General features: G+C 47.1%; 4 protein-coding genes across 4 annotated transcripts; 2 read left to right on the top strand and 2 right to left on the bottom strand.

The window, feature by feature from the left end:
* Window positions 1–709: 709 nt before the first annotated feature.
* EDB93DRAFT_1088773 (1-phosphatidylinositol-4,5-bisphosphate phosphodiesterase 1) lies at window positions 710–3954 on the top strand (the record flags this gene model as incomplete). The annotated part of the gene is made up of 10 exons (XM_041446163.1): window positions 710–965; window positions 1014–1399; window positions 1447–1617; window positions 1666–2146; window positions 2196–2488; window positions 2547–2709; window positions 2760–3206; window positions 3256–3389; window positions 3442–3823; window positions 3872–3954. 10 exons carry the CDS (start codon window positions 710–712, stop codon window positions 3952–3954), a joined length of 2796 nt encoding a protein of 931 aa, XP_041305814.1.
* A 172-nt stretch (window positions 3955–4126) lies between these two features.
* Window positions 4127–5325, bottom strand: EDB93DRAFT_1157259 (uncharacterized protein). Its single transcript, XM_041449925.1, has 7 exons — window positions 5229–5325; window positions 4989–5132; window positions 4829–4924; window positions 4697–4772; window positions 4442–4646; window positions 4299–4382; window positions 4127–4240 (listed from the first exon to the last, which is right to left on the bottom strand). Exons 2-7 carry the CDS (start codon window positions 5039–5041, stop codon window positions 4215–4217), a joined length of 540 nt encoding a protein of 179 aa, XP_041305813.1. The 5' UTR covers window positions 5042–5132; window positions 5229–5325; the 3' UTR covers window positions 4127–4214.
* A 2640-nt stretch (window positions 5326–7965) lies between these two features.
* EDB93DRAFT_1157247 (uncharacterized protein) lies at window positions 7966–9585 on the bottom strand. Its single transcript, XM_041449924.1, has 7 exons — window positions 9518–9585; window positions 9235–9467; window positions 9121–9179; window positions 8843–9070; window positions 8758–8794; window positions 8620–8705; window positions 7966–8569 (listed from the first exon to the last, which is right to left on the bottom strand). The coding sequence occupies exons 1-7, from the start codon at window positions 9545–9547 to the stop codon at window positions 8382–8384; spliced, it is 861 nt and encodes a 286-aa protein (XP_041305812.1). The 5' UTR covers window positions 9548–9585; the 3' UTR covers window positions 7966–8381.
* A 75-nt stretch (window positions 9586–9660) lies between these two features.
* EDB93DRAFT_600767 (peptidase family M28-domain-containing protein) lies at window positions 9661–11758 on the top strand. Its single transcript, XM_041456826.1, has 5 exons — window positions 9661–10206; window positions 10257–10325; window positions 10380–10741; window positions 10796–11115; window positions 11163–11758. Exons 1-5 carry the CDS (start codon window positions 10091–10093, stop codon window positions 11643–11645), a joined length of 1350 nt encoding a protein of 449 aa, XP_041305811.1. The 5' UTR covers window positions 9661–10090; the 3' UTR covers window positions 11646–11758.
* The last annotated feature ends 740 nt before the right edge of the window (window positions 11759–12498 follow it).

The following is a 12498-nucleotide window of genomic DNA, read 5'->3' as shown; positions in this document are numbered from 1 at the left end:
TGTTCCGTGACCAAAATTAACTTTTTCTGATATTGCTCTAAAGTTTATTATAGCATTGCTTTCATCGTTGTGCATGCATATATAGTGATTGCGGTTGACAACGTTGAATTCTGAGTGTTGGATGTTAATAACGCGTGATCCGAAAGTCACCGGCATCCAGTTCCAAAACAAGGAGTAACTTGTAAGTGTTGTGACTTTCTTGAACACGAACTTTCAATGGGCAGACCAACAGTGATTTAAACCATCAATAGGTAGTGCGCAGTCCCGTCGGGTTCGAGCGCCAATTGATTTTCATCACAGTTCTGCTAGAAATATCACACATGCGCAACAACCGTGGGTTCCACATTTTCGTCAAAGCGAACTTCTCTGATTTCGGACGACGATGGGCGATCCCAATAGATTCAGACCTGCTATAGAGAAGCAGATAACAACTCCGGAACACATTCTGCAACGTGCCAAAGGCTTGTTGACAAGTACTGGTATACCCACGCTAGCTGCGCAGGAAGCACTGCAAATTGTCGCACCAGACAAGGGAATGGCCTTACACACGAACTTGGATGATGGGAACGGGAGGTTAAGAGATTCTATGATAAATTTTCTCAAGGCGAAAACGGCTCCAATTGTCAAGTCTATTCGATCGAGGAGTCAAGATGCTCGCCGTAATAGGAAGGATGATCAATGTCCTCCTCTTTCCGACTCAATGAGTAGTATGAGGACTACGTCTAGAGCAGTCTCACAACCGACGCTTGTTGTGCCCAATTTACCAGGTACAACGAATTCTGATATCGCACCACCCGCACAACGCATTGCTGAAAAGTCACCCATGGCCGACGGAACTGTTCCTCTACTACTAAGAGAAGGAGTACAGATGACGAAAATATCTCCTGGAAAGCAGAAAAGTTACATATTTAAACTCGATCCTGATCAAGGTCAGATCATATGGGAGTCCAAGAAACTGCGGATCAGTGCGTAGCGACTCTTCTCTGGGCTATTGATATACTGAATCATTGCAGTCCCTATCGAGAATATCAAAGAGCTTCGTTTCTCATCTGACGCCCGTTATTATCGCCAACAATTCCAACTTGCGCAGGATTATGAAGACAGATGGATTACCATCATCTACATTCTCAATGGCGCTTATAAAACCCTCCATTTGATCTCTTCAACCAAGGATGTATTCCGCATGTGGGATATCACACTGAGGAAACTTTACGCAATACGTCAAGAACTTATGACAGGTCTTGGGAATGAAGAGATCAGACGTGCGATCTGGGAAAAGCAGTACTGGAAGGCATCGGATGAGTCGAGCGATCAGAAGTTGCGCTTTGATGAAGTGGAGAAGCTCTGCAGACGCCTAAATGTCAATACTTCGACAGAGGAGCTAAAACGACTATTCATGGTGGGGAAAAATCATTTTTCTCGCACAAAAAACTCACAACTACGCAGCAAGCAGACACTAAATGCCAGGGTTTCCTTGACTTCTCTGAGTTTCAGCGCTTCGTCAAACTGCTCAAGGCGCGCCCAGATATCACCCTATTGTATAAGAAGCTATGCTACAGCAACGATGGACAATTTGATTTTACCGTCTTTGAGCATTTCATGCGTAATACCCAGAAGGTATGTTCTTTGTTTCGATTCATCTTTGCGAAGCTGAATATCGTTTAGTCTACGTTATCCCGCCCTGAACTCTTAGAACTGTTCGCGCATTACGCTAAGAAACCGGATGGTTCATCAGATACCAGCGCACCACACTCTCGAACTTCGCCTAAACAGCTCGCATCTCCACCCACAAGATTACTTTCTCCTCCATTGTCTACTTCTCCCCCGTCCGATACTGTGTCCTCACAGTCCCTCACAGCACCCATCGATATATCAGTGGCCTACATGACTCACAAACTTTCCGCATCTTCTGAGTTTCCCAGACTGGTCATGTCACTTGATGGTTTTACCTCATTTCTTTTGTCTTCGGACAATTCAGCTTTCATAGAGCGGCAAGGTAAAGTATGTCATGATATGACGCGTCCACTTTCGGAGTATCTTATCTCTTCCTCGCACAATACATATCTTATCGGTCACCAACTCGTTGGTTCTAGTACAATCGAGGGTTACATTCGGGCTCTCCTGCACAGCTGTCGTAGTGTCGAGAGTGAGTTAGCAATCTTTTCTGAGGTTCCTTTGACTCATTTTATCTACAGTTGACGTCTACGATGGCGACAGTGAACCGATGATATTTCATGGCAAGACATTTACTTCTAAAGTTCCAGTAAGAGAAGTGTGCGAAGCAATCGCAAAGTACGCTTTCGTTACGTCTCCATACCCCGTCATCATATCTGCCGAGGTCCACTGTTCGGTGCTGCAACAGGAGATAATGGTGGAGGTCATGCGCGACGTGTTCCAAGATGCCCTTGTCAGCGCACCTGTGGAAGGACGCCCGGCGGTAGAAGTCCTCCCAAGTCCGGAGCACTTGAAAGGGAAGGTGTTGTTGAAGGTGGTTTTTGTTGTTCATATCGGTGGAGTGTCGCGTGTTTACAATATAACACCTCTAGGCAAAGAATCTCTACGTCTCAGAGAACGAACCTATTCGTACGAAAGAAGTCAGCGTCGACACGGAGTCCTCTTCTACCGAAACATCCACAGATTCAGATGTTGTTCAAGACTTCAGGGACGAACGGATGAAGCTAAGAGCCTTTGAAACGGAGGCTATCAACGGTGAGATACACGAAGCAGGTTTACTTTTTCGCGGCTCATGAATGCGATAGAGGTAAAGGACGAATTGAAGAAAGCCCGCAATCTATTCGATCGTGTTCGCAGTGGACATTCCCGCAATATGTCTGGCGTAGCTGCTCTTGCTGTGCCGACTATGACATCTTTAGCGACGTCTGAGCCCCCTGCTCGACCGGAATTTCGCGATGTTAGCAAAGTTAAGATGTCGCTCGCGGTTGCGAGTCTCCTTGTATACACTGTTGGTGTGAAGTGCCGAGGTATCAACAAGAAAGAGCACTACGCACCGGAACACATGTTCTCTCTCTCAGAGAAGACAGCTAACAAGGTGATGAAGCAAGGCATGGTGGATCTTATCAAGCACAATAGGACGCATCTAGTCCGAATATATCCAAAAGGCTTGAGAGTGAACTCGTCTAACTACTTGCCTCATCGCTATTGGGCTGCTGGTGCGCAGCTCGTGGCTATCAATTGGCAGACATTCGGTGCATTTCTAAGACTGACTATCGTAAATTTGTGCTGATTGGCGTCTAGATCTAGGTTATATGATCAACCATGCTATGTTCCAGCGCAACGGACGAGCGGGCTACGTCTTGAAGCCCCTGGCCCTCCGTACACACGACAAGGAGTTGCTATCTCGGCATACTCAACATTCGCTTGAAATAGTGGTATGTATTTTTCTCATTGTACCTGGTGCGAGCAATTATTATGATTTCACAGGTCATCTCCGCTCAGCAGCTACCCCGTCCAAAAGACTCCCTCGGGCACGAGATCATGGATAAGTCTACGGTAGACCCATACGTTGAAGTTTCCATCCATGTTCCCGACTGGCCGCACGCTTCCCATAACCAATCACCCTCTTCTTCCGCAACCCCTTCACCTTCCTCACCTGGTTCTACTGGTCGACTGCTGTCCAGACGCACCAATTCGGTCAAGAACAATGGCTTCAACCCTGTTTGGCAGGAAGCACTTAGCCTTCCTTTCGACTGTGTTGGTGATATGTTTGATTTGATCTTTGTGCGCTTCGCGGTGCGCAGGGATGGCGACAACGATGAAGAGCCGATTGCTGTGTATTGCGTCAGCCTTGGAAGTTTAGCGATGGGTTAGTATCTTCAGGACTGGTGTGACTATGTGTTGACGTCATCTGCAGGCTACCGGCATCTCCCCCTGCACGATACCCAACTTTCGCAGTATCTCTTTTCCACTCTTTTTGTAACGTGTGCTATCAACTAACACCACCTATAACTCCATTGTTTCCCGACGCCTTCATGTTTTCATTCACAAGTGGAATATTTCACGCAGCAAGAATAGGCACCTTGGATCATTAGTTGTGTAGTAGCCGGAGATATACATAAATTGCGTGCACACTCCAATAGACATCATTCAATTCAGAGATAAAAACTTTCAAGGGCGTTCAAGATGATGAAACAACAGTAGATGGAGGATATAAACATTGGTTGATATCGATTCGGATGGAATCTATAATGTTTCTTCTACTTCGGTGGGGGAGTTGGTGGACCTGGAATTGAAGACGATGAAAAGTTAATTACATATTTATGTAGGACACAATGTCATACCGAAGAGACCGGGACGTGCAGCTGGTGTCACAGGCCTTGGGGAAACAGGCGCAGGCATCGGTGCCGGTACGTGTGCAGGATTTGCTAAAACATGGAGATCATTCTAATCATGAGGTGTCAATCAGAAGCAACATAACACATACGCCTCCATTGTGCCCATGCAGGCAGATTTGGCTTTGGAGGTTCGATCGCAGGAACGGGAGTCGGAGCAGGAAGACTCTTGGGAGCTGGTTTTTCCCGTCTTTGTGGTTTGTGAACGACTCTCCAGGCTGGGCGGGCGGGGCCGCTTAAGCCTTCTTCTGGAGGTGGGGAAGCTGCAGGAGGTGGAGGCGGAGGCGGCTCCTGAGGCTACGAGTACATCAGAACTTGGTGATGCCTCAAGATCCCATGGCACTCACCGGTGGCCTCCAATCAGGAGAATATTCACCTCCTGCTCCATGTTTGGATTTAACGGCCATAAGCTCGGCAATTTCGCTGCTCGCGCTGGCAGTCAGCTACACACACTGGCCAGATAAAGGGTGGATGCGTACAATTGAAGCTGCCTGCGCTCATCCCTAAGCTTTCCTACCTCTGCCAGTAAGATGCGAACCTCGCTCGCAAGGGCTTTACTAAAATCGTTGAGGTATCTGGTGTGGTCCATCCATGAGTCCTTCTAGCGTCCTTCCCGCGCAAAAACTATAGTGATCTCACTTGGGAGGAGCGCCGTTATTATAGGGATTTGGGCCACCTTTATTGGAGGACATGCTTTGGAAAGTCTGCGGTGATGGGTTGGAATGGTGAATGGGATTATGGCTTTTTGACAAAGGTTCCGGTGCGTGGACTTGGTGCAATAAGCTTGGGACACACACGAGGCAATTATAGTAACCGCCTGAATAAGTAACTGGCCTGCACTGCCCTGCAGGCTGCAGCTAACAAATCGCATGTACTTACCAGACAAGTACTACACTAGTAATGTAAAACTCAGCGATGTGACAACTGATTTCAGAGTTCGACACTAGCCACAACGACTGCAAGAGCTAGTGTTTCGAACTACCATCAAGATTTATGTAAAGCCTTTCAACATGAGATTTCTAAATTCGCTTGTAAGCGGTATAATGCACATGTCTACATTTGGACTTGGCAGGAAAAAACATCAATGTCTGCGAACACGCCCATGGACATTCACTTAGCTAGGTGCAGATATGCTTATGGCCATAGTAGACTCTCAGGAGGGAGGCATATCCCTGACGCCAGAATCACACCAACATACACAACTTATCGACATACCATTGAACAATTTGAATGGTATCATTCGTTTCGCGAATTGTTTGAGTTCACGGCTGTGCAACAGATAGGACTCGGGACGAGATGGACATACTTTAGATGCACGCAACAACACACTCAGCCGCATCTGTGCGTATGGATGCATCTATACAGCGGTATTGGTTTGGTTCTGAGCGAGAAAAAGGGCTCATACATTTGCGATCTTCCCGATATCAAGTGTTGGATTTATATAGCCTGAATATCGTCAAATGGAGCATTGCAAATAAGATGGATTTGATGAGCCACGTACCAAGCTGCAAATTTCTGAAGGATGATCCAGAACCCGCCATATCAGGCTGGGATACACGAGCTCCTTCGCCAGCCGTGAGCACTCGAATGTGTAGATCGACGTGAGTCAACTAGAGTGTGAGATTGGGAAGGTAGTGAACCTGCCAGATCCCACGTGTTACGTCTTGCTGCAAGTGACCAATTCGCGACAAGCCAGCCTGTGGTGTTGCGATGAATTCACGTGCGAACGTAAGAGAAAGAGCTGACTTGAGAAGATCCCGCTTCTTGAAGTCCAATCCCTCGATCTTTCTGGGTGTCTGCATCGTGAAAATGATGAAGGGCTTCAGCTGAGTCAGGGATGGAATGATGCGCCTATGTGGTTCTTGAAATGATCTGTAAGTATAAGAAACTGACAACACGACAGTGTACCCCTACAAAGGGAGTGTATGATCTTGTGAAGAACCTCCCCATCTTTATTGTTCATCGTCGAGCTTTGGGCTCGCACATATGATCAACAGGTTAGGGGTTGGATCCGGAGGAGCAGGTTTTTGTAGTTGTATTCATTTGTGTCTCATCTTTTGTGGGTATGGAGCGGAGCGTTTGGAGGGGCTAACATGAAATTCAACTCAGGCGATAACGTTCGAGAGCTGGAATTTGTTTTACGTTTAAAGTATGAGTTCCTCATCCTTGTCTCCCGGTTGATCATCCTTGTTGGCCTCAGTCTTGGATTGTATAGTATTGCATTGTGCTTGTCGAGTTCTCTAGGCTAGTATATTATTCGTCCAACGACCCACGCCAAAGTTTAGATTAATAACCAAGGGATTTCGTCAGTTTCTGAGGAGTGATTGCTGATAGTGTCGTACTGCGCAGTTGTGAGTCACGCTCCATAGTAATCCGAACGAATTGGAAGGTCAACTAGTGCGCGAGGATGTCAGCGAGAGGGAGATCCCTGATGTACACATTATCATCAACAATGAACGATATTGATATAGTAAAACAACTTACCGACATGCGACATTGCGAAGTGTCAACGGATAATTCCAGAAGATGGTGGAAACATAGTACCGGAAGAGAGAAAAAGGAGTTCCAGAACTTCGACTGTTTATTGGACTGACGGCGGACCAACAGAACCTAGGGGGCAAAAATATTGCTGCACGTTTTGTTGGCTTTGGGATTTATGGGAGCGGTAGCAGAGAATAACTTGAGTGATGGACGGTGCTGATGTGCGTTGAGACAGAAGAAATGTGAGTGAAGAGGAACTTGGCCCGAGTATGCGGCACTGATGTGACGTCGTTGTCTGCACTGAAGAAAAGTGGGCGAAAGGAGCTTCGAGTCGGCTGCACTCTGACCATCGGTGTATTGCAAGGCGAGTTCTCGTCATTTATGAAAAAAATTGGACAGATCTAACCAAGCGCTAACGATAATTCTGTTGGCACTGTACTCGCGGGTTTCCCCCTCGTCGAAGCAGATTAAAAAAGAGCTGGCGCTGGCGCATCCAGAACGTCGACGCCTGTGGGGGACACCGGGATGGCGACCCTACTACTCATTAAATCGTATGGATCATCATATGCTGAGGTACTCCACTCGGTATAAGCCTGTATGGCAGGCGTGGTTGCTCTTGAAGGAAGGGAAACAGGATGCCCATACGAGAGACTGCATCATGATACACCGTGTTCCGAATACGGCGCCCCTAGCGCTCACGCTTGACATTGGACGTTCTCCTGCGGATGTATAGCCTACGCCAAGCCTGCGACAGAGCAAGGATTTGGCTGCCTTGGCGTTTTTATCTGATCCCTTGCGCCAGTTTGATTGATCGGGGCCGTGGCTCTCCTCATGTGCAATGCGGGGTAGGAATGCCGTTTTCTTTGCCTGCTCCTAATCTGGATGGTCTCATAACCTCGCGTCAGGGTGCTGTCCACTGCGCGTTATTGATGAGTTTGGGCTGATGTTCCAGTACTCGTGAAAACTGCCTATGGTAATGTTGAAGGCACGTCATGTGATCGTCTCCCGTCCTGGACGGATGCATTGACCTTTATTTGTTTTTAATTTTCAATTATATAACATGTTCCAAAAAGAGTGAGGGATCGAGATCGAGGACGAGATGCAGAATACACTACACGCGGTACGGAGGTCAGCAGAGTCCTGGCCAAGTCCTGGTACTTGATACATAAACAACAACGGCTTCATACTAAGGTCTGATCATAAGGCATATTAATGCTATGCTGAAGACTTCCACGATATCCATAGTTACAAGGATTGTCAGGAGGCAGTTGCTTCGGTACAACAGTAACGCGATAGAATTGAATCCAATTCTTGTTGCAACTTGCAAGTCGAACTACTACTTGGTAACCGATGCTACATTATATGAATTCGAAAGGGGTGTGATGGACCAAAGCGAGGTCAACTGTAACTACTTACTGGTGATAGTGATGATAATGCTATAGCTAAAAACCAAGCGAAAGTCCTCAAGGCTTATCAGATCATCGAAACGAACAGTGCTCTGTCTGCATTTGTATTACCTCATGTACGGCCAACTACCTCTCGCGACTGGATTCACCCTGTCTTCTCAGGCACCATGTCGACAGACGATGCGGTCGATTCCACACCCTCCATGGAGGCAGGTTGCGGTGATACGATCGGGTCTGTATCCACATTGGCGGGTGGCGACGGCGTGCGTTGAAGTCTCAATCTCTTCGTTCTAGCAGAAGGATTAAGGAAGCCACACTTCGGGCATACGTACTCTGGCAGATGCATCAGTATGTCGACGCGAACAGGTTTTGAGCGATCTCACGGGTGTCCTCCCAGACGCTTTCCTTAACGAGCCCATTGTGTGAGAAGCACTTCTGGCAAATCAATGCGTAGCGCGAGGCAGCCACGCTCATCGATGATTCCTCGTCGCCCAGAATGGCATCAGGCAAGTTTGTCATACCACCGCTTACGGGTCGGCTGAATTGGCTGTGGCGTTGCTGCAGGATGTGTCAGAGTGTCAAACTATCCCGACACGTAATACGCACGCGAAAGCTGTAGAGGTAGATTCCTTTGTCGGACTGGTGTTTGTAGGTGTGCCTGTGGGTTTGCGGGCAGCGGTGTATGGGGCTGTGAAGGAAGTTGCGTACGCCGTATCGGGGTACCAGGATCAGCGTATTTCTCAAGCAGGCTCCGTGTTGAGTCATAGTTGGTCTTTTTCTTAATTTCTTCAACTTTGGCTCGTTGCTTTTGAGTGACAACTCTGAGGGTTTTTTCTGCCACACTCTCACTGAATGGTGAAAGAATTGGTTTCTGAGGTACTCACCTTCGCGTCCGCCTTTCCACGAATACCATATCTGCATCATTCGTCGTGTAAATAATATTCTAGGGTGACATATGAATGTGGCGGGAATGAATTCAAATGTATGGTGGCACGTACATTACAGGTCCCACTAGGACTGCTAATTTCGCTAGCAGCGAGTCATGCCACGCTGCAGGAAGCATACGCGCATACCACAAGTATACAAATGAGATCCATAGAGAGAGCGTTCCAAACGTGAACTGGAGTGTTGTCCGCCGCTCACGGAGTCGGATCTCTGCTAGACGTGTCTGTCGTCGTGCAACATCTGCTGCAAGTGCAGAGAGAACTTCCTCGTAGTTCTCTGAACCACTCTAGTAGATAAAACTTAGCGCAAAACCACATAAAATGGGCTAATGCTTACCTTTGAGAACCAGCGGGTTACAAGGGACATGACGGGTTAGAAGAAGCAGAGTACTCAGGCTATTGCACAACACGTCAGTTGGACAAATCGGGCTCATTATTATTATTAATATGAAAGGCGCTCTGCACAGCCACATTATCCACTTAAACGCTACCACTACTTGCCGAGGTAAGTATACACTATCAATATATTGTTGTAGAATTAGATTTTCAGCAGGCATACAGAGACTTGCACGAGGTGCGTTATCTCTATGCAAATAAGTAGTTCATCTTAACTCTTTCAGGTGGCCACTCATCCGCATTCTTTCAACTCGCATGCCAATGTTCTAGTTCGGTCCTACCTCTTGAACCGCGTCAAGGACATAGCTTCTTCCTATGATCACGTCTCTGTGGATTTCGACCTTTTTTCAAATGCGTCGTGGGCCGCAGGACTCCTCTCCACCAACCCATACGCAGTATATCATGAATCTGACAATATATTGGGAGCGACGAGGAGTATCAAGAGTCAGGTGGACTTTTGCTCAGTGCGCACTGGGATTCTGTCAGTACCGCTCCTGGCGCGACAGATAATGGTATGGGTGTGGTGACACTTTTGAGTATGGTGAAGTACTTTGCGGAGAACAGGCCCAGCAGGATGGTAGTGTTCAACATCAATAATGGCGAAGAGGATGGCTTGAATGGAGCTCATGTGTACGCTATAGTTTTTTTTTCTATTTTACACTCACTTATCTAGCTGCCAGTTTCATGGAGCATTCCATGGGCAATGTCACTGATACCTTCTTGAACCTGGAAGGCGCTGCCGCAGGAGGGTAAGCGGTTTAATGTAATTGTCCTGCATTACTTTGCTGACTGATATGTTGAAGACGACCACTACTCTTCCGAACGACTTCTCGCGCTCCTCTGGCGTCCTGGAGCACTTCTCATCCCCACGCAAATGTCCTTACTGGCGATGCGTTTTCGCGTGGTGTTATCCGCAGTGGTACAGACTACTCGGTTTACGAACAAGCTGGACTCAAGGGGCTAGATTTTGCTTTCTACCGCGGAAGGAGCAGGTATCATACGAAGTACGATTCTATCCCTGGTATGTCTGGCGACAAGAGCAAAAACGCGTTATGTGCAATGATGGAGGGAACACTGTTCTCGAGTCTCGTGCTCGCAAATGATGTAAAGGGAAAAACGAGGACCGAGTCCATTGGACAAGGAAGTGAGCCAGTGTATTTCGACCGTAAATTGTCTCCTCTGCTATTTCTTCTGGCCGCATCTTTGACTTTTCTCTTAGTTTTTGGTACCATTATGATCATGTTCACATTCCAAACTCTAAGGATTGCAAACATTGTCCTCCTTATCGTCGGGCCTGTCATTCTCCTGATGTTGGTTTACTTCGAGCATATCATCCGAGTCGCGTCTCGTATTCGTTCTGGACACTATCGTGCTGCAAATGGTAATGTACATCGCGAGAGCTTTGTGGTGCGTGCATCGGCAGAAATCAAACATTTCCTCAAAAGCTTTTGGGTCTGGTTCAAATTCTGGACTGCTTTGTTACTCGGTGTTGCCTTCCAGATGCTTTTAGTGGTAGGATATGTGAAGCTGAATCCATTCGTGAGCGTGTACTTCCTCGTTCTTCAAGCTCCCTTATCAATTGTCAGGTCATTCACACTCACCCTTGGCTTGTGCTTGTGTCTGCGTTGTCGTTGGCTTATCTCACAACAGCCCTTGCTCTCACCTTTCCACTTACGAAGCATGGCGTTGTCCCTGCTCCAGAACAGCAAAAGCTGTCTATCCTTCTCCATCAGTATGTTCTCACATGGGCGCCCCTCGTATATGCAACATCAGCCATGACGCTTGGGGGAACATATTTCATAACCGTTTGGAACGCGGTGGTTTTCCTTGGAGCTGTGCTTGCGTGTGTGGAAGGCATGGCTGGCGCTCGAGGATACAAAGACGAGGGAGAGATTCAAGGACAAAGGTGTTACGTGCGAGGTGTGCACTACGATGTCGTGGACACTGCCGAGAATGGCCACCAGCGCGCGGGCATAATTGAGGAAACTGAGCCGACAGAGATTACACGCCTTGTCGCTCAGCATGGCCAGTCCAGGCCGTTAGGTCAAGAGCAAGGTGCTATTATATAGGACTTTTCTATATAGGTTGGGGTTATGAAGGGGTTATTTTAGGTCTTTTCATAATATATGCCTCCAATGGAACTGGTTTCATTGGAGGGACTAGGTATATTCGTATATCAACTAGTTGGCATGCCTCCAATGGAACTGGTTCCATTGGAGGGAGTAGGTATATTCATACATCAACTAGTTGGTATGCCTCCAATGGAACTGGTTCTATTGGAGGGACTAGGTATATTCATACATCAACTAGTTGGTATGCCTCCAATGGAACTGGTTCCATTGGAGGGAGTAGGTATATTCATACATCAACTAGTTGGTATGCCTCCAATGGAACTGGTTCTATTGGAGGGATGCCTCCAATGGAACTGGTTTCATTGGAGGGACTAGGTATATTCGTATATCAACTAGTTGGCATGCCTCCAATGGAACTGGTTCCATTGGAGGGAGTAGGTATATTCATACATCAACTAGTTGGTATGCCTCCAATGGAACTGGTTCTATTGGAGGGACTAGGTATATTCATACATCAACTAGTTGGTATGCCTCCAATGGAACTGGTTCCATTGGAGGGAGTAGTTATATTTGTATATCAACTAGTTGGCATGCCTCCAATGGAACTGGTTCTATTGGAGGGACTAGGTATATTCGTATATCAACTAGTTGTATGCCTCCAATGGAACTGGTTCCATTGGAGGGACTAGGTATATTCATACATCAACTAGTTGGCATGCCTCCAATGGAACTGGTTCCATTGGAGGGACTAGGTATATTCATAAATCAACTATTTGCATGCCTCCAATGAAACTGGTTCCATTGGAGGGAGTAGGTATATTCATAAATCAACTATTTGCATGCCTCCAAT

The sequence above is a fragment of the Suillus bovinus genome (assembly GCF_016758785.1).
Source record: "Suillus bovinus strain UH-Sbo-P2 chromosome Unknown EDB93scaffold_44, whole genome shotgun sequence".
Taxonomy (NCBI): domain Eukaryota; kingdom Fungi; phylum Basidiomycota; class Agaricomycetes; order Boletales; family Suillaceae; genus Suillus; species Suillus bovinus.
The sequence above is the reverse complement of the archived record's forward strand: the minus strand, read 5'-3'. Positions and strand labels throughout refer to the sequence as shown.

Coding starts and splice junctions, on each gene's coding strand:
- EDB93DRAFT_1157259 (XM_041449925.1), bottom strand. CDS start 5,041: ATGTCCTCCAATAAAGGTGGCCCAAATCCCTATAATAACGGCGCTCCT. Junction 4,925..4,988: donor AATAACGGCGCTCCTCCCAA/GTGAGATCACTA, acceptor GGACCACACCAG/ATACCTCAACGATTTTAGTA. Junction 4,241..4,298: donor TGCACGTCCCGGTCTCTTCG/GTATGACATTGT, acceptor CTTCAATTCCAG/GTCCACCAACTCCCCCACCG.
- EDB93DRAFT_1157247 (XM_041449924.1), bottom strand. CDS start 9,547: ATGTCCCTTGTAACCCGCTGGTTCTCAAAG. Junction 9,180..9,234: donor GTCCTAGTGGGACCTGTAAT/GTACGTGCCACC, acceptor ATGTCACCCTAG/AATATTATTTACACGACGAA. Junction 8,570..8,619: donor AAGCGTCTGGGAGGACACCC/GTGAGATCGCTC, acceptor TGCATCTGCCAG/AGTACGTATGCCCGAAGTGT.
- EDB93DRAFT_600767 (XM_041456826.1), top strand. CDS start 10,091: ATGGGTGTGGTGACACTTTTGAGTATGGTGAAGTACTTTGCGGAGAAC. Junction 10,326..10,379: donor GAAGGCGCTGCCGCAGGAGG/GTAAGCGGTTTA, acceptor GATATGTTGAAG/ACGACCACTACTCTTCCGAA. Junction 10,742..10,795: donor TGAGCCAGTGTATTTCGACC/GTAAATTGTCTC, acceptor CTTTTCTCTTAG/TTTTTGGTACCATTATGATC.